The sequence below is a fragment of the Delphinus delphis genome, chromosome 4, assembly GCF_949987515.2.
Source record: "Delphinus delphis chromosome 4, mDelDel1.2, whole genome shotgun sequence".
NCBI lineage: Eukaryota > Metazoa > Chordata > Mammalia > Artiodactyla > Delphinidae > Delphinus > Delphinus delphis.
The window spans coordinates 125692670-125716886 of NC_082686.1; the positions used below are offsets into that span (position 1 = coordinate 125692670).

At 34.9% G+C, this 24217-nt stretch overlaps 1 protein-coding gene across 2 annotated transcripts in view; it reads left to right on the forward strand.

Annotated features, from left to right (window-relative positions):
- The window catches only part of RNF13 (ring finger protein 13), a 138142-nt gene that overhangs the window by 51972 nt on the left and 61953 nt on the right, over positions 1–24217 (forward strand). The window contains exon 4 of one of the 2 annotated variants that reach the window (XM_060011412.1): positions 13024–13149. In XM_060011412.1, the coding sequence (XP_059867395.1) occupies positions 13024–13149 (126 nt within the window). Of the gene's footprint in view, positions 1–13023; positions 13150–24217 lie in introns of those variants that run through there. The other variant, XM_060011413.1, reaches the window with a different exon arrangement.

Here is a 24217-nt window from a genome sequence, read left to right on the forward strand (position 1 = left end):
TTTCAGTGGCTAGCAAGGAAATGGGAAACCAAGTATTCTTGTATATGGCTGGTATATGAGTTTCTGACCAATTTGGAGATTTTGATAGTATATTCCTTCTTCTCTAAGTGAGAGTTTGCCATGATGAAATAATTTATTTTTCCCACATTTAATATATTTCTTATTTCATTTAATAAATAAGTCAGTGATCATCACCTTTGAAATTAACAGAAAAACTAATACCAGTACTAACACTTACTATTTTGTATTGTTCTCCCTACTTTTATCGTTTACCTGCACTACCCCTTCGTGCTATTTGCCATTCTCTTTGAATACCGAATATTGAAATAATTTCTGTAGTTAGGATCTGACCATTTCCATCAGTAATTTTAAGTCCTGACCCCCTTAATCAGATTGATAACCAGATTATATTCAACTTTAGTTAACTGTCAATAGATTGTGCTCAACTATGACTGAGTTATGATTATAACAAATTGCAAACAGCAGATGATATAGTGAGTAATGAATGCTCCAAGGTCTTTGTTTCTTTTTTTAGAAAACAGTGTGTTTTTGGCTTCATTACAAAAGAATTCCTTTTACTCAGGTTTCACTTTTGTTTGCAAAACAGAAGGAGAATTTCTTTACTGTCTCTTAAGTTTTCACAGATTTACTTTATGTATTTGTTTCCGAACTTTTTTGTTATCAAAGATTTTGTTAAGAATTCTGTAACTGATTAACACATTTAAAGCTTTTATGTTCTTAAAGGATCTGCCAAGCACTACAGAATACAAAATACTAATAAATATTCCTTACTGGCGTGTATTGATTATATGGCAGTTTAGAAGGCCATCGTAAAGGACATGTAATTACAGTGTAAGCTCAATCCACTTAAAATTCCTCTTGTTTTTAAAGATACTATCTTGTTGGATGTAGCAAGTCCTACAAGTATACCAGTGTTTTGATCTTCTAAGTTTCAGTCTGTTGGTTCAGACTGAAGCGAGAATTCTTGATTCTTTTTTTTTTTTTCTTAAGAATGATAATGGTGTGCGTGGGTATGCTGGTGGAGCCGTATGTAACATATTAACTAAAAGGTATTGTCCACCAGAGGGCGTATTTTGTTTTCTAAAATGTCAAGATAATATCCACTGAGTGAAGCAGTATCTGTATATGCTGAATGAGAAGCATGTACCAGATGGACTTTTCTTCATAGAGCTTGAATATTGTAAAATCAAAATCCTGACAACTACTTCTATGTTAAGTAAAACTCAAGGCTCTAGTCTAAATTTTTATCAATTATGTTGTAATTTTTAAGATTTAAATTTGATAATAGAAAAACCAAAGGATTGTCAACCAGATCTCTTATGATTTCTCTTTATTTAAATCTTTCAACATCAATTTGAGTGAAAAAGGCATTGTTGATCTTATTTCCTAGCTTTATGCTAGACACCATGATTTATTGCCCCATCTCTCCTTTTTTTCTTTTTAACGATAAGATCACTAGCAAATTATTTAAGTCTGCAGATTAGTTTGAAGTAGTAAACTTTGGGAGAAGATATTTGTTAATTTACATTAAATGTGAAATTCTATTTGCAATCAAGTTAATGTTATTTTGATGATATAAGGAAAGATATAGTAGATGTTTAGCAAGATAAATTATATTTAGATAGGATGACCAATACTCTAAAACCAAGAGGTGATCGATTAAGCGTTTGGAATATATTTCTACTTACCCAGTGTGATCTAGGAAACAAAAAAGAAAAAAGAGGAACGCATCTCCATCAGATAAAAATGTCTTGTTATCTGCAAAAACAGTAGCTATCACGGGTTACAGTGGACCGGAGCCTGTGCAAAGGGGCTGTCCACTTCAAGAGCATTCATGTTCATGAGACATGTGTTTCTAGATGACCTTGTATTAGGTGATATATATATTCAACAGATATTACTTTTTTGGGTAAGAATTTAACAAACAACATTAATAGTAAAAAAAGGAGTATTTAAGGTACAATCATAAGTCATACTAAAAGCCGTCTGATTCAGTGACCAGCCTCACGTCCTCATGTTTTCTAAGTAACAATTTTATTGAGATATAGTTCACATACCATACAATTCATCCATTTAGTTTGTTTCAGTGGCTTTTGATGGTGTCCTTTGAAGTACAAAAGTTTTAAATTTTGATTAAATTCAGTTTGTTGTTTCTTTTACTGTTTATGATTTTGGTAGTATCATGTCTAAAAAACCAGTGCCTAATCCAAAGTCATGAAGATTTATGCATGTTTTCTTCCAGGACTTTTATTGTCTTAGTTCTCAGATTTATATCTTTAATTCATTTTGATTTAATTTTTATATATAGTATATAGTTCTTTTATATATAGTACTTCTTTTTTATATAGTATATAATTATATATAGTATATAATTACATATGTAATTCTTTTGCATGTGTATATCCAGTTGCCTCGCCACCACTTGTTGAAAAAACTATTTTTTTCCATTGAATTATCGTGACACCCTGGTAGAAAACAAGTCAGTTGATCATAAATATGAAGGTTTATTTCTGGAGTCTGTATTATGCTCTGTTCATCTATATGTCTGTCTATATGCCAGCACCATACTCTTTTGATTACATAGCTATATACTAGTAAGTTTGAAACTGGAAAGTGTGGGTCCTCCAATTTGTTCTCCTTTTCAACATTATTTTGGCCTTTCTGGGTACCCTGGATTTCCATTTGAACTTTAGGATCACCTTGTCAATTTCTGCAAAAAAAAAAATCCAGCTGGGATTGTGATACAGATTGCATCGAAATTGTGGATTCATGGAGTATTGTCATCCTAACAATATTGTCTTCTGATCTATGAACATGAACCCTTTCCATTTATTTAGATCTTCTTTAATATCTTTTAACAAGGTTTGTAACTTTTAGTATACAGGTCTTGCATTTCTTTTATTAAATTTATTACTAAGTATTTTATTATTTTTAATACTATTATAAATGATATTGTGTTCCTAGTTTGCTTTTCAGATGGCTCATTGTAAGTATATAGAAATACAATGGATTTTTTATATTGATCTTGTGTTCTGCAACCTTGCTGAACTTGATTTTTAGTTCTAATTATTCTTAAGTGGATTTCTTAGGATTTTCTATGTGTAAGATCATACCATCTGCAAATAGAGATAATTTTACTTCTTCCTTTCCAATTTGGATGCCTTTTCCTTTTTCCCCCTCACTACCCTGAAAAGAACTGCCAGTACATTTTTGTTTTTTATTTTTTTAATTTATTTTGTATTTTTACTTTTTTTTAATTGCAGTATAGTTGATTTACAGTGTTGTGTTAGTTTCTGGTGTACAGCAAAGTGATTCAGTTACACATAGATACATACATATGTATGTGTGTATTCTTTTCTAGATTCTTTTCCATTATAGGTTATTACAAGATATTGAATATAGTTCCCTGTGTTATACAGTAGGACCTTGTTGTTTATCTATTTTGTAGAAAGTAGTGTGTATCTGTTAATTCCAAGCTCCTAATTTATCCCTCCCCCTCTTTCCCCTTTGGTAACCTTGTTTGTTTTCTATGTCTATGAGTCTGTTTCTGTTTTTATATTGTAAGTAAGTTTCATTTGTACCCTTTTTTTTAGATTCCACATATAAGTGATATCGTATGATATTTGTCTTTCTCTGTCTCACTTAACTTCCTCAGTATGACAATCTCTAGGTCCACGCATTTGCTGCAAGTAGCATTATTTTGTTCTTTTTTATGGCTGAGTAATATTCCATTGTATATTATATATGTACCACATCTTCTTTATCCATTCCTCTGTTGATGGACATTTAGGTTGCTTCCATGTCTTGGCTATTGTAAATAGTGCTGCAATGAACATTGGGGTGCATGCATCTTTTCGAATTATGGTTTTCTCCGGGTATATGCTCAGGAGTGGGACTACTGGGTCATGTGGTAGTTGTAATTTTAGTTTTTTAAGGGACCGCCATACTGTTTTTCAGTTTACATACTGACTGTACCAGTTTACATTCCCACCAACAGTGTAGGAGGGTTCCCTCTTTTCCACACCCTCTCCAGCATTTATTATTTGTAGACTTTTTGATGATGGCCATTCTGACCGGTATGAGATGATACCTCATTGTAGTTTTCATTTGCATTTCTCTAATAATTAGCGATGTTGAACATCTTTTCATGTGCCTTTTGGCCATCTGTAGTCTTCTTTGGAGAAATGTTTATTTAGGTCTTCTGCCCATTTTTTGATTAGGTTGTTTGTTTTTGATATTGAGCTGTACGAGCTGTTCGTGTATTTTGGAGGTTAATCCTTTGTCAGTTGCATCATTTGCAAATATTTTCTCCCATTCTGTACGTTGTTTTTGTGTTTTGTTTATGGTTTCCTTTGCTGTGCAAAAGCTTTTAAGTTTGATTAGGTCCCATTAGTTAAGAGGATTTCTAATTTGAGCCTTTATGTGATTCACCTTATAAAAATTGAGTGATTACCAACCATATCAAATACTGTGGAAGTATGTACACTCAAAATCATTGCAGTTTTGTGAGAGTTTTTTTTCTCAGTCCTATCTGAACAATTTTAATATGAGTAGATATGAGTTATATTCAGTATTTATAAATTGAAAAGTTGATAAATATAAAACCAGGAAGGGGAATGTTACACTAGGATGTACTCGAGAGTAACAGGTACTTTAGTTATATCGAAATGGTTCGATGCTACCATTTCCCTTCTTGACACCTGGTATTTTCCTCTTTAAATGGTTTGAGCTTTTTTTCTTTTCCAAGTATATTTGTGTAGCACAAATATCATAATGGAAATAATAACTTTAAGGAATAATCTGTAGTCCCACTAATCTCACCAAAATCATTTTCTTTTTGTGTTTATATTAAATTTGAAAGACAATGTTTTGAAGAAAAGGACCATCATTTGAGTCAGCTCTAGGTTTGACTCAAATTAACAGTGGAATGTTAATTGGGTATGTTATCTTCTTTGATGCTTAAGTTTCTTCTCTAAAATGGGAATGATAGGGGCTTCCCTGGTGGCGCAGTGGTTGAGAGTTCGCCTGTTGATGCAGGGGACACAGGTTCGTGCCCCGGTCCGGGAAGATCCCACATGCCGTGGAGCGGCTGGGCCCGTGAGCCATGGCCACTGAGCCTGTGCATCCGGAGCCTGTGCTCCGCAACGGAAGAGGCCACAACAGTGAGAGGCCCGCGTACAGCAAAAAAAAAAAAAAAAAAAAAATGGGAATGATAATGCCTTTGTGATCTGTGATCCTCAGTTGTAACTGTAAAGCTATCTGTGTATTCTGGGACTTCAGTTTAGTAATGATAGTTAACAACAGGAACAAATAACTTGGAACACCAGTTGTCTATAAACCACCTTGTGGACTTATACAGTCTCATGAAAGATGCTGGGATTATAGGAGAAAATAGGAAGGTATAAGAAAAAGAAGAAAAAAATATAAACAGAGTGCTAATGCTTTTAATAAGCACATAAGTTCTGTCATAGAAGTGGTGATAATATTAGCACAATGCCAAAATTATAGAGTGCTGTGCTGAGAATAGGGAAGCTTGGAACTTAGTTTTGGTTTAATTCATATCTTTGTGACGATGAGCAGTGTACTAAAATGGGAAGAAGCTGGACTTTTGGGTCAGAGTTACTGGACTTCAAATTCTGGTTCTATCACTGGGCAAGTTATTCAACTTCTTTAGGTCTACCTATTTGTCTGTAATAGAACATATCCAGTAGACTAGTGTGAGGAAAGTGGCTACTTATTATTTCCTTCCTTCTCTTATTTTGGGTTTAATTTGCTCTTATTTTTTCCAGTTTCTTTAGATGAACATTGAGGTCATTAATTTGAAACCTTTCCTCTTTTCTAATATGGGTATTTAGATCTATAAATTTTGCTCTAAGTATTATTTTAGCTGTGTCCCACAAATTTTGGTAAGTTGTATCTTTATTTTCATTTGCTTCAAATGTTTAGGGCTAATGTGGCTTACTTCTGAGGCAGCAGTCTTCTGAGGACTCTATTTCATGCTATGTGTAAAACTATTACCAGCCCTGTGTGAACTCCGGAGATTGTTCTGTTTACTCCTTTCTCATGGTTCTTTCTTAGTTTTGGTAGTTCCCTCACATACGTGTGCAGATTACTACTCAGCCAACGACTTGAGTGGATGCCTCTACATATATCTGGAGCTCTCTTTGCAGTTCGCTCCTCCCCAATGTTGTGTCCCACAAAATCCAGCTGTGTTGACCTCCCCAAATTATGAATTGTCTCCTCAACTTATTGAGACTACCAGACTCTGTTGTGTTCCCCTGCCCTGTCCTGAGGCCTGGAATCTCTCCAGGCAGTGAGCTAAGGATTTTATAGGGCTCATCTCATTTGTTTCCTTTTCTCAGGAATCACTGTTGTGCCGTTTGTTGTCCAGTGTTTGAAAGCTGATGTTTCATATCTTTTTTTTTTTTTTGGTTCTCTAGTTAATTAAAGCAAGAGGTTAAAACTAGCCCGTGTTATTCCATCATGGCTGGGAAGTGGAAGTTCAGCTTAGCATCCAGTAGGTAATTGATAAAGGTTAATTATCAAATCCATTAAAACAAATCACTCAAAAATTCTCATTTGAGGAAATTATTAAGATGAGTGATTTTAGAACTATGTATCAACGTTGTGTAAATGTGCTTTCTTTTGTTCACTTTTAATCTCAGTGCAATTAATAAACAAGTATAGTAGTCTGGGACTTTTTAAAATTAAAACTTTGACAGTTTTAGAATATTAAAATGAGTTAAATTTTGTTTCTAATGCTTGTGACCTTTTTCAGAAATAATGTTTTAAAAATAGTTGGTCTTGGGACTTCCCTGGTGTCTCGGTTAAGAATCTGCCTGCCAATGTCAGGGGACACAGGTTCTAGCTCTGGTCTGGGAAGATCCCACATGCTGCGGAGCAACTAAGCCCGTGCACCACAACTACTGAGCCTGTGCTCTAGAGCCCGCGAGCCACAACTACTGAAGCCTGCATGCCTAGAGAAAAGCCACCGCAATGAGAAGCCCGTGCATCGCAACGAAGTGTAGCCCCCGCTCGCCACAACTAGAGAAAGCCCTGGCGCAGCAACGAAGACCCAATGCAGCCCCCCCCAAAAAAAAAAGTTGGTCTAAACTATTACATTGCTGACTTAGCACTTTTAAGTATTCTTTTAACATTTTTATTTATTAATGAGCTTATTATATTTTTATGACATCTTTTAATCAGATTTTATTAAATCTAAAATCTAAGTCACTGATAAAATATATAACCAGAAAAGGTTATTGGGGAGAATTCTAGCAGAGTGTACAGAGTGAGATGTAACTTTGAGATGAAGGATATTTAGTTACTGCTCTGAATAATGCTATAGATGTAATAGCTAATTTGTGAGGAGGATTTTAAAAACCTTTCCTTTTAATCCAGTTAAAGGCTTAACTTTTAATTAGTATATAACTCTCAGTGATGTGCAGAAAGACATGCAAGGTTTGGCTATCAAATTGGCAGATGTCCTGAAGTTTGGAATGGTTAATATACTAATGTTTTGTCCTCGAGTCTTTTTTTTTTTAATTTAAATTCATTAATTAATTTTTGGCTGTGTCGGGTCTTCGTTGCTGGAAGCAGGCTTTCTCTAGTTGTGGCGAGCGGAGGCTACTCTTCGTTGTGGTGTGTGGGCTTCTCATTGTGGTGGCTTCTCTTGTTGTGGAGCACGGGTTCTGTGGCGCCCGGGCTCAGTAGTTGTGGCTCACGGGCTCTAGAGCACAGGCTCAGTAGTTGTGGCACACAGACTTAGTTTCTCCGTGGCATGTGGGATCTTCCCAGACCAGGGCTAGAACCCGTGTCCCCTGCACTGGCAGACGGATTCTTAACCACTGTGCCACCAGGGAAGTCCCTTGCCCTTGAGTCTTAAAAGATAGGTACTGAAAAGAGGAGAAATATAGCTTAGTAGCAACATGTCAAAAATTTGTTGAAATGACTGTAATGTGTTCACTAGAAACCTAATTTAGTTTTACAGTGCACCAATAGACATATAATATCTAGAACAGGTTAAAGTGTGATTGTTCCTATCTGTTGTTATATTGGTCAGATCACTTACAGTCGTATGTTTAATTTTTGGCACCAAAGTGAAGTATAGTAAAGTTTAAGAACCAAGACAAACATCACCTTTTCTGTTACTGCCTCACATAGAATAATTTTCTCTGTTCTGTGCATTTGTACTGCATGTTGTTTTTACTCTGTTTTCTCTTGTCTTAATTGGATCAGTTAGTTCTTTCCAGATATTAATTACTTGAGTGGGGACTCAGTTCTTATTTATCCATCCTAGTACTTAAACAGACCCCACATGAAATGAGACAAGTGTATTCAGAGCAGAATGTTAAAGGAACTTAAAATAATGAGTAATGAATGGTAAGGATGTTTTATTGCATAAGAGGAGAGTAATCTCCAACTGTTTGTGAAAAAGGAATTAAATGTGGCCTGTATGTGAAAGTTACTGGTAGATTTTAGAAGAATGATCTAACAAAGCATTAGAGAAAAGGGCAGTGGATATTTTTTAACATTCTAGAAAGTTGTTGATATAAACAAATGAATCTGTCACACATTAGGAGAATGTTAGCTGGTAAAGTCTGATTTATCAGTGTAACTCTTTTTGGTCTATGTTTGAATGTAAAAATTATGACAGATTCCATTGACAACTTATCATTTGAAATATTTGTATCTAATTTTGGAATCAACCTTAACTGCCTTTTAGACTAACATTTTGGTTTGTTCATTTTTGTAGATGTCCATTTCTCTTCTTGTTGCCCATTTTGTTCTTCACCTGTGTTTTTTTTTATCTGGCAGAGGCAGTGTAGCATAGTGGTTGAGAATGTAGGGTCTGGAGTTAGACTTCCTGGGATTACATGCGTGCTATGTATAACTTTAGGCAAGTTACCTAACTCTTTTGAGACTTAGTTTCCTCCTCTTTAAAATAGGGATAATAACAATAGTAGTTAACCTCATAGGATTATTGCAAAGATTAACTGAATTAGCGCATTTAAAGGGCATAGTGCCTAACACGCAGTGCTAAGTGCTATGGCTCAACAAATGTCAACTGCTTGCTGTTGCTGCAGTTATTAATTATTAATAACTTCAGGTATCCACTAACAAAACAACTTACCACTTTTCTCTCTCTCTTCCTGCTTTTACTTTTATATTCTTACAAAGGGAAAAAGGCACTGCTGCCTTGCTTTCAGCATTTTTGTTGACATTATCACTGCATATATTCTTCTTCTTTTTTTTTTTTTTTTTGCGGTACGCAGGCCTCTCACTGTTGTGGCCTCTCCCGTTGCGGAGCGCAGGCTCCAGATGCGCAGGCTCAGCGGCCATGGCGCACGGGCCCAGCCACTCTGCGGCATGTGGGATCTTCCCGGACCGGGGCACGAACCCGTGTCCCCTGCATCGGCAGGCTGACTCTCAACCACTGCGCCACCAGGGAAGCCCTCAGTGTGATTTTTAAGTTTAGATTATTTGAATATTCCAGTTAAAAAGTGGTAACCCAAACCACTTTGGAAAACTGCTTGGTGGTATTTACTAAAGCTTGATACTCTATGATCCAGATTGATATCCTATGGGTCTCCTTCTATGTACATAAACATCATGCATATGTTCATGAAAAGACTTGTACTGGAAAGTTTATAACAGCACTATTTGTAATTGTGCCTACTAGAAATTACCCAAATGCTCACCAACAGTAGAATAAATTTTGGTATATTCACACAATGTAATACTATAGAGAAATGAAAATTGAAAGATCTGCCAAGTATATCTCCACAGTATGGTTGCTGAATAGTAGGAATGATTCTCACAAATACAGTATTGAGAGAAAGAAGTCTAAAAGAGAATTTGCTGTATGTCTGGTTCTGTTTATGTCAGTTATAAAATTAGGCAAAATCTAATTTAAGCTGTTAGAAGTCCATGTAGTGACATTGCTGATAGGGTGGGGGAGTAGTGACTGGCAGGGAGGATGAAGGGAACTCCTGCAGTGCTGTTAATAGTCTGTTTCCTGATACAGGTGTGTTCAGTTTGGGAAAACTCATCAAGCTGAAAAATTATATTTTGTGTACTTTGCTTCATGTATAGTCATAAAAGTTTTTTAAAAATCCACAAATATATATACCACAAACCTATTGCATTATACATTCGATGATATTGAGGTACCAGTCTGCATACACTATTTTTGTCCAGCATCCTTGTTTTGTTTTGTTTTTAATAAATTTGACTTGAACATAATTGAATACAGTTGTGGAAATCTAATAGTCACAGATGAATTCTTAATTTAGATGAGCTGTTTTTTTTCTTAATTTCCCATACCCCTATTTATCTGTTATGTTTATTTTATTATTTTTTTAAACACTTTAATATTTTTTTGTTTATTTGACTACTCCGGGTCTTAGTTGCAGCAAGCAGGAACTTTAGTTGCAGAATGTGGGAGCTAGTTCCCTGACCAGGGATGGAACCCAGGCCCCCTGCATTGGGAGCGCAGATCCTGAGCCACTGGACCACCAGGGAAGTCCCCAGCATCCTTGTTTAATCATCAGAGAATTATAACAACAAAGGGCAGAAAGGTGGGCATCCTTTCTGAGTCTCCTGGACGTTGGTAGTTTTCTTGAGCTTCCTACTTATTGGCATAAATTGCCCCTGTCAGTAAATAGGGATGAGGAGGATCCTTGATCGCAGAGCAAGCATCCTTTTAATAAAAAGGATTAATAAAAATCCTTTTAAAATCCTTTTTAATAAAAAAGATTGGCCCTGGAGGGTGACATGAGGCATGTGGGCCTGGCTTAAGGCAGCACCTTCTTGGTCACTCTTATTTAAGGGACCAGAGAGTTCTGCCAAATTAATTGACAAAACCCATTACACTACTCTGTAGACTTTGTGGATGAAACAAAGTAAATTTGCACTGTTTTAACTGACTTACATCTGGGGGAAGGATAGGAATTAGTAGGCTGTTTTATCAAGTTATTCTTTTTAGCATAGTCCACAGGAAAGATAATATTTAAGAATTTAAGACCTGTTTTTAGGAATCCCCTGGCGGACCAGTGGTTAAGACTCTGCGCTTTCAACTGCCGAGGGTGCGGGTTCGATCCCTGCTTGGGGAACTGAGATCCTATAAGCTGTGTGGCGTGGCCGGGGAAAACAAAAAAAAGACCTGTTTTTTTTAGGCTTCAATTTCCATTAATGCAAATAGATTTTTTTTTTAACTTTAAGCTTATGTGTATTTAATTTTTATAAATTTTCTTATGTCTAAAAATAATACATGCTTGTCATAACAGATTCATCAATACAGAAAGGATTAAAAAACAAAAAGCTTTTTCTGGTTCCACTTGTAGACCCTTTTTTGTGTCTGTACATACCATAAATTTATTGATTCGAAGATGCATTTTATTATCCCATATTTTAACATATCTGAAATTGGGATGTGTCTTTCCCTAGCTATCCGCTAGGTGGCAGTCATGATGGAGTTGTCATCTCCTGGACATGGGAAATTTGGTCATAACTGTTCGTATTGTCTTCACTTCAGTTGAGTTATATACCTTGTTGGTACTACATGGCTTGAATTTAATTGCTGTTATAAGTGTCTTGAAAAGAACTGCACTATGTGACTTGGCTTTAAGGCAAAAAGTTAGTTTGTGTGCAGAAAGGCACAGAAAAGGCAGCAAGGAGTAAATTTAATATGAGTGAAGCAAATATTCATTATTGGAAGGATAACCACAGTTCTGTTTCCTTGCAAAGTAAAAACCAAGCGCTTTATGAACCAAGAATGGGAGCTATTCTTTGAGTAAGTGAAGATATGCTGCATTTTATTCCTGAAACATGCGCGAAAGCATTCCCTATCACAAGCCAAGCAATGCAACTTGACAAAATTGCCAAATCCTGTGAAATAGATGGTTGGTGTGACCAATTCATGCGCCATACAGGACTATTGTTGGGCACTGTGTCATAACTTTAATTGCTCACTCCTCCTTATAAATGAATTTAATGATTTTGATAATCTTTTTATGTGTTTATTCAGTGTTTTACACCTATTGAGATAGTCATTTGGTTTTTCTGTTTTAAACTATTAATACATTTTCAGATGTCAAACCATCCTATATTTCTGGGAAAGCAGCTTGCTATTTCATTTTAAATTAGTAGTTATCTTGTGGACGTCTTTTCAGTTTATTATGTAAGGATTTATCTTATTCTTTTTAATGATTCTATTATTTTTCTATTGTATGAATATACTATAATTTTTTAAATGGCTGCCTTATCGATGTGCATGATTTCCAGTTTTTGCTATTAAAAATGATGTAGCAGGGGACATCTTTCTACATATACCTTTATATACCTAGGCTAATGTTTCTATATAATAACTTACTAGAAATGCTGTGCATTTTCATTATTTGAGGAAATTAATTAATTAATTAATTAATTAATTTTTTGCGTTACGCGGGCCTCTTACTGTTGTGGCCTCCGATTGCGGAGCACAGGCTCCGGACGCGCAGGCTCAGCGGCCATGGCTCACGGGCCCAGCCGCTCCGCGGCACGTGGGATCTTCCCGGGCCGGGGCACGAACCCCTGTCCCCTGCATTGGCAGGCAGACTCTCAACCACTGCTCCACCAGGGAAGCCCCTGAGGAAAGAAGTTTAAAAGTTAATGTTTAAGAAGTGTTTGCTTGGTTTAGAAATGTCAGTCATTGTTGGAAAATATACCAACATGCTAACAGTGGTTGTCTCCGGGGTGATGGGCTTATGTGTGATTTTTTTTTAACTTTAATAGTAAAAATGGAACTTACTTAAAAAAAAAATTGCTTAGGAAGCCAAATACTACTTTAGAAGTTCTGGGATTGTGAGCAATTGGAGGGTAGGAACTGTTGTAGTTGCCAGATAATTCATCTAGCATAATGCAAAACACATGGAACAGATTCAAAAGGTGTTTATAGAAGTAAGTTGAATTCATTTTTTTGAGTTTAACAGAGAGAAAACTTACTGTTCATTCTTTTTTTAGGGCTTTTTGATTAACTCAAAACCAGAGAATGCCTGTGAACCCATAGTGCCTCCGCCACTAAGAGACAATTCATCTGGCACTTTCATCGTGTTGATTAGAAGACTTGATTGTAATTTTGATGAAAAGGTAATGTTTCTTTTTTCATTTTTCTGTTACTGTTTGTTTAGTTAGCTAGTTTAAATACTCCCTTATTTCAAAAAGCCTTTAAGAAAGTTTACACAATTCATTCAGATTAAAAAAAATAAACGAGTAAGGACAAAAAAAATGAGGAGATGGTGAAGGCAAGAAAGACAGCAGTGAGTTTACTTAATTCTTATTCATTTGCTATAAAATTTACTCTAAGCTTTTAGCTGCCAGTACAAAGAGGAAAACGCCATCAGTTTTATGATTCGCAGTTTTAGTAAGACTGAAAATAAATAAATAGACTAGGACATAAATAATTACTATTGGTTCTAAGAATTTTCATGTGGTGGTTGGGCATCTTGAACTGTGGTTTAATAGTGGTCTTGCTTGATCTAACCTAGGAATGGAAATGTTAATCTATAGTTTCATGCCTTCACCCTTCCAGTATAATTACTGCATCTGTATCTGTATCTTTGTTGATATTGGGATTTCTCTCTTGTAATAAGCTGACTCTGTCACTTGTATAAAGTTTGTCTCCATGGAGTGGGTTAAGCTGGCATTTCAGATAGTAAAACAAAGTTTGCCATAGAACTTCCCTCACTATCATCAGTGCCACTCTGAAGGTATGGGTTTTTAGTTTTGGGTTTTTTTTTTTTTGATACTTTTAGTACTGTCTTTACAATTCTGTTTTTGGATTGGCCTTGTTAGGAGAGCCAGATTGAGGCCTGTTACTTTTACCTGACTATCTCAAACCTGAGTGTCTCGCATGTATCTTAGAGAACAGATGTGGGATATTATTTCATGTACTTTCCATGCTTGATCTTAGATGATTTGTCTATTAACTAGGAAAGGCTGCCCTGACTCCTGCTGTGCCTGAATTTTTGTCTCTGCTCCTTTCATTTCATGAAAGAAATGACACCTCCATAATAAACTTACTAAATTAATAAAGTAATAACTGTAAAAGGGTTTGAAAATGTAGAGCACTTTGTAAATAATAAGTATTGTTACTATTGTATATTAATTCCAAATTTAAACTCTCAATTGCCTTTAAATGGGAAAATAGAGCTTGAAGTCAAATGTATTAGATTTCCTTCTCTTCAGGGTTGTTATGTCTTTTGAATTTAAACCATTTTAAGATTTGATCCAGACCTAAACTATAATAATTACAGGTTGTTCCAACAAAAATGAAATATTATTGTAATATTTCATTAATTTCATGCCACTAAGAAACTAAAAGTAAGCTAATTCTGCTGATTTCAAGGTTTATTGCATCATTAAGGTATGTAATTTTCGTCTCAGTCAAGTCTTTGGTAACTAGAAACTAGAATATACCTCTTTTTTTTTTTTTTTTTTAAATAACTTTCTTCTTTTAGGTGGGGAAGGGAGGTGGTTCACTGTAAAATTTAGGGAAATACTGCCATTGAATATTTATTTTTGAGGGTGAAAACCCAACCCAGGAATGAATAGGAGGGTTGGTTTGTTCTCTTGTCCCTTTATTGGATCCTCATCATGAGTCTGAGTACTTCTAATGGAATTTCCTGATTTAGCTATTACTCCAGCTCATCTCTTTCCACTTCCTGCCTTGAATTTTATGCTGTAGCCGTAGAACCTACTGAAATCTCTCAACTTGCTGTGTCTTTGTGCCTTTACACACATTATTTTCTCTGTCCAAGATGACCTTTATCACCTATATTTCTGACTGTTTCATCATTTAAGTGCTAGCTGAGAAAGTTACCTCTTCTGGAAGCCTTACTTTTCTTTCTACCCTCTCTCTGGCAGAATGAATGATTCCAGTTCAATGTGCCACCCTCCACTTTGTAAATACCTCCTTTGTATCTCTTTATCACAATATTATTTTTTATTATATATATTTCACTTATATGCGAGCTTACTGTGTTTAGAGTTCATGTTTGAATTATATTTAAATATCTAATTTGTATCATAGTGCATAGTAGGAGAGCAATAAAGGTTTGTTAAATCAAACTATGTAGTGTAGTAAGCCTTCTACTTACATGTATATTGCATTCTTTAAAAGTATGTACATGTAAAAAATATGTAAAAATGTTTAGATTGAGAATTCTCATCTTAGAAAGGAAAATGTTAAAAATTTTCTTATTATAACTGACCATGTAGACGTAGTCTTAATGGATAAAGTTCTATTCTATACATTTTCTTTAACTTTGTTATTTTTCCTTCACAAATATACAGCACGGTCTGTTATAGCCATTTAAGGGTAAAGATTTCATTCATGTTGTTCCTAATGATTTCTGTCTTTGTCTCAGTTATATTAAGTTTACAAGACATTAATCTACAAGGGAGACATTGGTTTTAATCAAGGTCTGGAAACAGGCTGCATACATTTGAATCCCATCTTTATCATTCATTAGCAGTGTGATCTTAGGCAAGTTGTTTTATCTCTGTATGCCTCAATTTCTTTATCTGTAAAATAGAATTTTAAATGTTCCCTACATCAGAGGATTGTTATGAGAATCAAATGAAATAATCACTGTTAAATGCTTATCAAACAGTGCCTTGCACACAGTAAATAGGCAGTAGATATTAGCTATTAATGTTTTAGTGATTTTTTTCATTACTGGTGTAAAATAGAATGAGGGTAAAGATGGCAAAGATGCTGACTGTATTAGGCTGAGAAGTCCCATAATCTACTGTCTGCAAGCTGGAGCATCAGGAAAGCCAGTGGTATAATTCAGTTAGAGTCTGAAGGCCTGAGGACCCGGGTATTTGATGGTGTTAAGTCCTGGAGTCCTGAGGCCCAAGAACCAAGAGCTTTGACGTCCAAGGGCGGGAGAGGGTGGATGTCAAGAAGAGAGAGAGGGAATTTGCCCTCCCTTCACGTTTTGTTCTGTTTGGAACCTCAAGGAATTTGATGATGCCCACTCACATTGGTGAGGGTGGATCTTCTTTACTCAGTCTACTGAATGAAATGCCAATCACTTCCAAAAGCCCCTCACAGACACACCCCCAAATAATATTTTACCAGCTATCTGGACATCTCTTAGCCCAGTCAAATTGAGACATAAATTTAGTTCGAACCTTTCAGAAACGAAATCATTGGCTGATAAGTCACCCTGTGATATAGTAACTCATGTCAGTTGATGTGTAAAATTTTTAATTTAGCTTATAAAGGACAGTTTAATCATGCCAGTGTGTAATGTATACAAAATAAGTTTCATAAATATACAAGGATAAGAATTATGAATCACCTATCAAGTGTAGGGTGAATGGATAAGGATAAATTCATCATGATTACTGGAGAAACATCTGGAGTCTCATCCCAAAGAAAATTTCCTTTCTACGGGTGGTTACTGGTGGATTGGCTCTTAGCTTTATGAGATATAATCTTCAGATCAGAAATCTATGACTGTATTTTTTTGGGCTAAATTGATGATTAAGTTTTGTATTAAGTATGTTACGGAACCTAACTGTTTACAATTTATGTATGGTGCTTCTCTTCTGAATTGCAAATAAATAGCTCTTTGTCGATAATCAGTAGTGGTTCATTCATGTATTTAGCCACAGTTTTATGTGAATACACTGACTTAAGAAAATAGCTCATTTTCTTATTCCTGATGTAGCATCCTGAGACTGAGTACTGAGAAAAGCTTAATTCAGCACCATACTGTGTGCTACAGTTGAGAGTAGTTGCAAGGTTGTTTTTTTGTCATGCCTGCTATCCAAAGTGATACCCAGATTATCTCAGACAAATAAGAATTGGCCCTGTTTTACAGAGCTTTCCTTGGAGAAGGGAACTCTTTCCGTTGTAGATAGCAGAAGGGAAAAGAAGTACGAAATAAAATTGTATCAAGATATTTCAAATGATTAATGGTGATGGACATTTCAGGGTTTACTTTTTATAATTCTTTAGATTTTTTTGAAGACGAATATTATGCTGTAATTAAAGAAACTTAGACTTCTCTTATTCTTTCTTAGAAGTAAATGATGAAGTGAAAGTTATGTGTTAACAATAAAGGAAATGGCAGATTTTCTATATACAAACTATCCCAAGTGGTTTGTGACTCAGGGTAGCCAATAATACAGCTGAAATGCAATTAACAGTTTTTGGAGGGTAGGAAATTGAATCATTTGTAACATTTTAAGATAGAATACTGTTTTAATTTTTTTACCTTTTGTCAAGAGAAGCACATTTGAACCTTTTAATCTGTCTTGCCTTGGAGAGATACAGCAACACGCATACTCAGAGTCAGTATTTGGATATGTGGAATGTCCAGAAGGCCAGTAAGAAGAACTGTTGATTACATGCCAGCTGCTTAATCTGAAAACAGTCACTTTTACTCACACTGACAAAAACTATATCTTCTGAAAAATACAGCTCTTCAGAACAGGGGTCCCCAAGGGCCCTGGGCTGTGGACAGGGTCCCAGGCCTGTTAGGAACCATGCCGCACGGCAAGAGGTGAGCAGAGGACGAGGGAGTGAAGCTTCATCTGCCGCTCCCCAGCGCTGCATTACCGCCTGAGCCCCTCCACCCCGCCTTTCCCCAGCCGTGAAAAAGTTGTCTTCCACAAAACTGGTCCCTGGTGCCAAAAAGGTTGGGGACCGCTGGCTTTAGAGGAAAAGCAAAGCGATGTTATTTTGTTTATCTTTGTGCAGTTGTTCTTCACTGTGCCAAAATATAATTGTTTGGAAATGTTAGTTTTTGGTGAGTATTTGAAATTAAGAAAACATTGCTGGCTCTTTGGTAAATAAGTCAAGGCTTCATTAAATCTTTTAGTTAGAAAAATGACTTTGTAGCATTCCGAGGCAGAGAGTTCTCAGAAGACTTGAATTGGCATCCCAGTGGGAAGTAAAATTTTTTCAAATTTTGTAAAAATACCTGGTTATTTCAAGAACATTAAAATAATCACTTAAAATAGAACTTTTCTAAACTATACAGAGTTCTGTGTTTATAGCCAAATAAACATTAGTTATCAGAAATCTGCCTGTCATTGTCGTCCAAGATATTTCTACCTTATGGTTTTAATGCTAAGTCAACAGCTTCTTCAAATAGTCAATTTACTTTATTTTAACTGAACTCAAGGGAAGCTTGGTAAACAGAAATGGTGCAATGCATGTACTTCTGCTGAATTTTATTACCACTTTACGCTCTAGTGATTATTTTTTTGAAGGGCATGATAGTTTATTTTAAAAAATTGTACCACACTGATCGTAATGAGCAGCATACACATTATGATGGCTTTTCTCTTGGGTATTAATATTGCAGTATTTTTGTATACTGAAATGTTTCAGTAAGACCAAGAACATTAGAGATATAAAATGAACACTAATAATGCGGGTGTCCTACCCTACAGAATTAATTTAAACCCCTTATGAATCAGTGGCATTATAATGTTATATAGTTATGAAGAATGAAAGTTCTCTTCTAAATAGGCAGCATAAACTTATACTTCCTTTTTCTTTAATCTTTAGTTTTTATAATTTAAGCTATGTCCACCCTTGTCAAAGCACAATCATACAAGACACCTCAGGTAATTTCCATGCTACCATTGCACAAGTTTAGTGATTTTTACTTAAACAAACAAATAAAAATCAAACCAATGTCAAAAAAGGAGGCAAATAAAACTGATTTTCCAATCATTTGTAAAGCATAGTGCATATTTGTCCAACACAGACTCAGACTTAAATTAAATGCTGTCATTATAATCTCTAAACTTCTGCAATAAAATTAACATTTATATATATATATGGGTTTTGTTTATGGAACTGTATTTTGCAATCAGCAAGCGAAAGTTACTTTTTAAAGAACAATATATTTGGTTACAGTTCCACATGTTGATAGTAGAGACAAAGCCACATGATGTTAAACCTGGCTCTAAGTTACCTAAGGTATAAAATTTTGATCAAAATTATGATACTCTGATCTTAAAAATTCAACTCACGTGAGGTTACGTTTTAGAGTAAATGTGCTGTTGAGTAATCATTTCAATAGTCTTCTCTTTGTATGACTATCTGCAAATTGGCCCTTTTCTTTAATCAATGTGACTCACCAACTTTTAAAACTGACCTCTTTACTTCTATGTTACCATTTTCTAGTGATTATTTTTGAAAAATATAGCTGCAGGAGGCTGAAAGGACTTAGATATTATTCCCTCTACGTTTTTTTTGAGGGGGGGCTTAGATGGAGTTACATTTGGATTAAAGATGATAAGGAATATATTGGTACTCATTTTCTGTTGGAATGTGACTTTTACCAAACTTAGCTGGGGTACAAACCCCTACTTGACCTGACTTCTGTCTCTGTCTAAAGTCACATCTGTACTTTGCCTGTCCCCTTACCTTAATCGTCAAGACTTTACAAATCCCCTTATGTGTTGAGCAGTCTCTCCCTGTCTGTCTTGGTTTCTACCATGTCCTTCATCTGGAATATCTTCCCTCTGCTTGTCTGTCTGGGAAATCTGACTTTGTTTTAGGTCTAAGATGAAGTTTCATCTCCTATCTGAAACCTTCCGTGATTTTCTTCAAGGCAGAATAGATCACTTCTTCTTTTATATATTACTTATTTAATCCCATGTCAGTCTCTGTGAGGGAAAAGATAGTGTTTTAGATTCTACAACTCAGATGCTTAATACATTGTATGGCCCTTGGTAGATGATTAATAAATATTTGCTGAATGAACTAATTTAGAAAATCCTAAGGGCTTACAATTAAATTTAACTGGATTAGGGAATAAACAGTATTATTGGAACCTTTTATTGGCTTCATGTTCATTTCACTTAATGCTCTTGGAAGTATTTCTAAACCTAGATATTCATTTATTCCACAAACATTTTTCTCTAGGTCCCAATTTTTATGAGAATTAAAAAGTTAAAATAAACATTTTTTGGATTATTTATGTGACTTTATTATCATAATAACAAGGAATAAAATTTATGGAGTGAAATTTTATCATCTTACAAAATAGGCATCCAGTTTTTCTTTCTAGGCTTACCTTTCATTATTCTCTCTCAGGCCTCCAGGCTGATACATTACATGGTATTCTCAGAACTGCACTTTTATTTCAGTAGTATTAATAAGCAAGTAGATATGAGCTTGAGTAGAAATTAAATTCTCAAATATCTCAGAATCATCTAATATCATTATTTAAGTTTTCTTACTCTTTTCTGTATTTCTACAAAGTAACTTATAGCATTGTTACTAATCTACTTCAGAATCCTGTATCAAAGTTTTCATTAATTAAATAATACTCGGTGGATGGAAACATTTCTACCCATATATGGTTCAAACAGCTTTGTGCTACTAGTTCTTTAATTTATTCATTTATTCCTTTCTTCTACCCTTTGATAAAAATATCTGTGTTTTAATAATTAGATTCCTTTATATACAAATTTATTCAGTATTAAAACAACAAAGCAAATTCTCTTCTTTTACTGGGAAAGTAACGTTCAATAAATAAAAAAGATGAAAAACAGTAAATTACATGTACTTTACCCTAACCTCATGAAAGAATGTAATGCCAGTAACTTAATTTACATAGCTCTTCAACACACATTCTTTTTTTTTTTTAAGTATTGTTGATTTACAATATTATATTAGTTTCAGGTGTACAACATAGTGATTCAAAATTTTTAAGGATTATACTTCATAATGTTATTATAAAACATTGGCTTTGTTTCCCTGTGCTGTACAATATATCTTTGTTGCTTATCTATTTTAATCCTATACTCCTATCTTGCCCCTTCTCTGTCCCCAATGGTAACCACTAGCTTGTTCTCTATATTTGTGAATCTGTCTGTTTTGTTATATACATTTGTTTTATTTTCTTAGATTCCATGCATAAGTGATAACATAGAGTATTTGTCTTTCTCTGTCTGACTTATTTCACTAAGCTTTATACTTTCTTGGTCCATCCATGTTGTTGCAAATGGCAGAATTTCATTCTTTTTTATGGCTGAATAATATTCAGTTATACAGCGCATCTTCTTTAACCATTCGTCTATTGACGGACGTTTAGGTTGCTTATATACCTTAGCTATTGTAAATAATGCTACTGTGAACATCGGGATGCACGTATCTTTTCAAATTAGTGTTTTCGTTTTCTTTGGGTATATTCCCAGGAGTGGAATTGCTGGATGATATGGTAGTTCTGTTTTTAGTTTTTTGAGGAACCTCAATAGTGTTTTCCATAGTGGCTGCACCAATTTACATTCCCACCAACAGTGCAGGAGCGTTCCCTTTTCTCCACGTCCTTGTCAACATTTGTTATTTGTAGGCTTTTTGACGATAGCCATTCTGACAGGTGTTTGGTGATATCTCATTGTGGTTTTCGTTTGCATTTCCCTGAAAATTAGCAATGTTGAGCATTTTTTCATGTACCTGTTAGCCATCTGTATGTCTTCTTTGAAAAATGTCTATTCAGGTCTTCTGCCCACTTTTAAATTGGGTTGTTTGTTTTTGATTTTGAGTTGTATGAGCTGTTCATATGTTTTGGATATTAACCCCTTATCAATCATATCATTTGCAAATATTTTCTCCCACTCAGTGAGTTGTCTTTTTGTTTTATCAGTGATTTCCTTTGCTGTACAAAAGCCTTAAGCTTAATTCAGTCCCATTTGTTTATTTTTGCTTTTATTTTTTTTGCCTTAGGAGACAGAGCCAAAAAATACTGGTCTGATTTATGTCAAAGAATGTTCTGCTTGTGTGCTCTTCTAGGAGTTTTATGGTTTCGGTTCTTAAATTTAGGTCTCAAATACATTTTGAGTTTATTTTAGTATATGGTACGAGGGAATGTTCTAATCTCATTGTTTTACATGTAGCTGTCCAGTTTTCCCGGCACCATTTATTTATGAGACTGTCTTTTCTCCATTGTACGTTCTTACCTCCTTTGTCATAGATTCCACACACATTGTTTTGCTTCAAAATCAAGTTATTCATATTACTCAGATACACATTAAATGAAGAATGTCTAGTTAAGGAAGAAAGATGGGATCTAAAGAAAGAGGGAAAGATGGCTTATGTCATTGAAGTCCTATTAATGAGAGTGAAAACGTCATTAGGGTCTAATACCGTCTTCCATAGAGTAGCTCTTCCCAACATGGCCTGTAGTGATCCTAAAATAACCTGTAGGAAAGAATTATGTTGGATTTAATCTTGGCAGGATTGCTTGCCACAGTTCTGGATCTTATTTCAACAATTGATTATTCCCTACTGTACTGTAATGTTTCCAGGAATTTTTATCCTGTAGATAGAATTAACAGTTTTTACATTCACACTCTGAATTCTCTACTGTTGTTCCATTCTCATCTGCCTTGCTTTGATCATTTGAGAAAGAGATTTTACTTCTTAATTTCTTCTTACTTCAGATGAAAGAAGATCATAGCTAGGTTTTGAAAATTATCTCTATTCTCTAAGTCCCCCATTAATTTCTTTAATTCATCTCTTTCCCTTATAGGGAAAACAACTTTCTTTCTGTGTTAGATCTCCAAGTTGGGAAAAAGGGTAGTTTGTGCCCAGGCTGATGGTTGAGTCATGGTTGCTTTCTGTTGCCAGTTCTGAAAGTAAAGAAAATGTTTTCCAGAGAATTTTTTTCAGTTGGCATTTGGAAAGATTTAGAAGCAGAGTTATACTACATTTTCTGCAGAGGATCCATAGAGGTTGGACAGTAAAGTGAAGCTTCAGTTTTCAGATTGCTGGAAGTGCCAAAACCCACTGTATAGCCAAGATGGACAGAAGAGGCCAGGCTCCAAAACCATCAGTATCTGTGTTATGCTTTTTTGTTTTGGCTTTTTACCTTTGTGTTTTAAAACATAGCATTCACAGAAAAGGTATTCATAATGTATGTATGTACAATTTAAATAGTAAAATAAATATCTGAGTACTCTTCAGCTTAAGAGAGACTGTTTCTAATGTTAATTAGTTAATGTTGTTAATTACTTTAACCAGACTTCATTGAAGACTTTGTTAGGTAAATCTTTTAGATTTTATTTTATTTACAGATTGTGTTAAACTGGTATTAATATCGTATTTTCATGAAGGAGCTTCCTATTTGGGATATTTTTACAATAATTTCAAATGTTTTAATAAAGTGATGTCAAGTGTACCACAAAGTGATCGCTAACTAAAGCTGCTCATTTTCTGTCTTGTGTTTGAAAAGCTTGTGATAGGAAAGATTCTTTGCTGAGGCCAGGGCAAACCCCAGCCAACAGTACTATGCATTTCCTATTTCTTTACTATAGATTCTTTCTTTTTGCCCTGTAATATTTTCTTTCTCTCGCTTGATTCTAGCCTAAAAAAACACCATGGGTATATCTTTTCTCACTTCAGTTTCTTGGGAGTAGGACTTAATGTTTTATGCAGTTCTGTGTGCTGAGCTTACAGTATAGTGCTTAGAACATCAAAATGAGTAGGCAGTAAAGGGAGAAGTATGCTCAGAGATCTGTCACTGGGTGGCGCTGAGCATCAAAGTCTCATTGCCTCATCAGTTGTTTTTCAAGTGCAGTATGAATCCTTGTCATTACTTGGAAATTCCTAGTAGGCTGATAGCAAGTTTCGATTTATCCTTTTGTTGCACAACAGTTTCTTCCAAAAAGCTTTATTAACAGTGGTGGGTGGGTTAAAATGGAGCTTCTGCTGTGTTAGGATGAGAAATAATTAAGATTTGATTGGAATATGAATCCTATCAGTATCCAAAAATATGAACTTAGGTTGGATCCTTCATTTTAATTTGCACTTTAATATAGTCAGTACATAGGTAACTAGAGAATATTTTATGGATACCTTTGTTAAATTTAAATTGCAATTCTCAAAAGTAAAAATCTAGACAGCTTTTAACTGATATAGTTTATTTTAACTGGTTTAGTTCATTATATAAAAGTAAAAGTTTTTCTTTTTAAGAAAAACATCTTTAAATCAATAGCAAACATCAGAAATAGCTACACATAAAGGTTTATTTGGGTTTTCTTAATGTCACTAAGAAAAAAGGATCATTTTTGGTTTTAATCTTTAGTATTAACCATGTACTAGATATAATATTAAAACTTCATTAGAAACAGCCACATTCAAAGACCTGAAAGTTAATGACCTTGATTTTGTGATGGT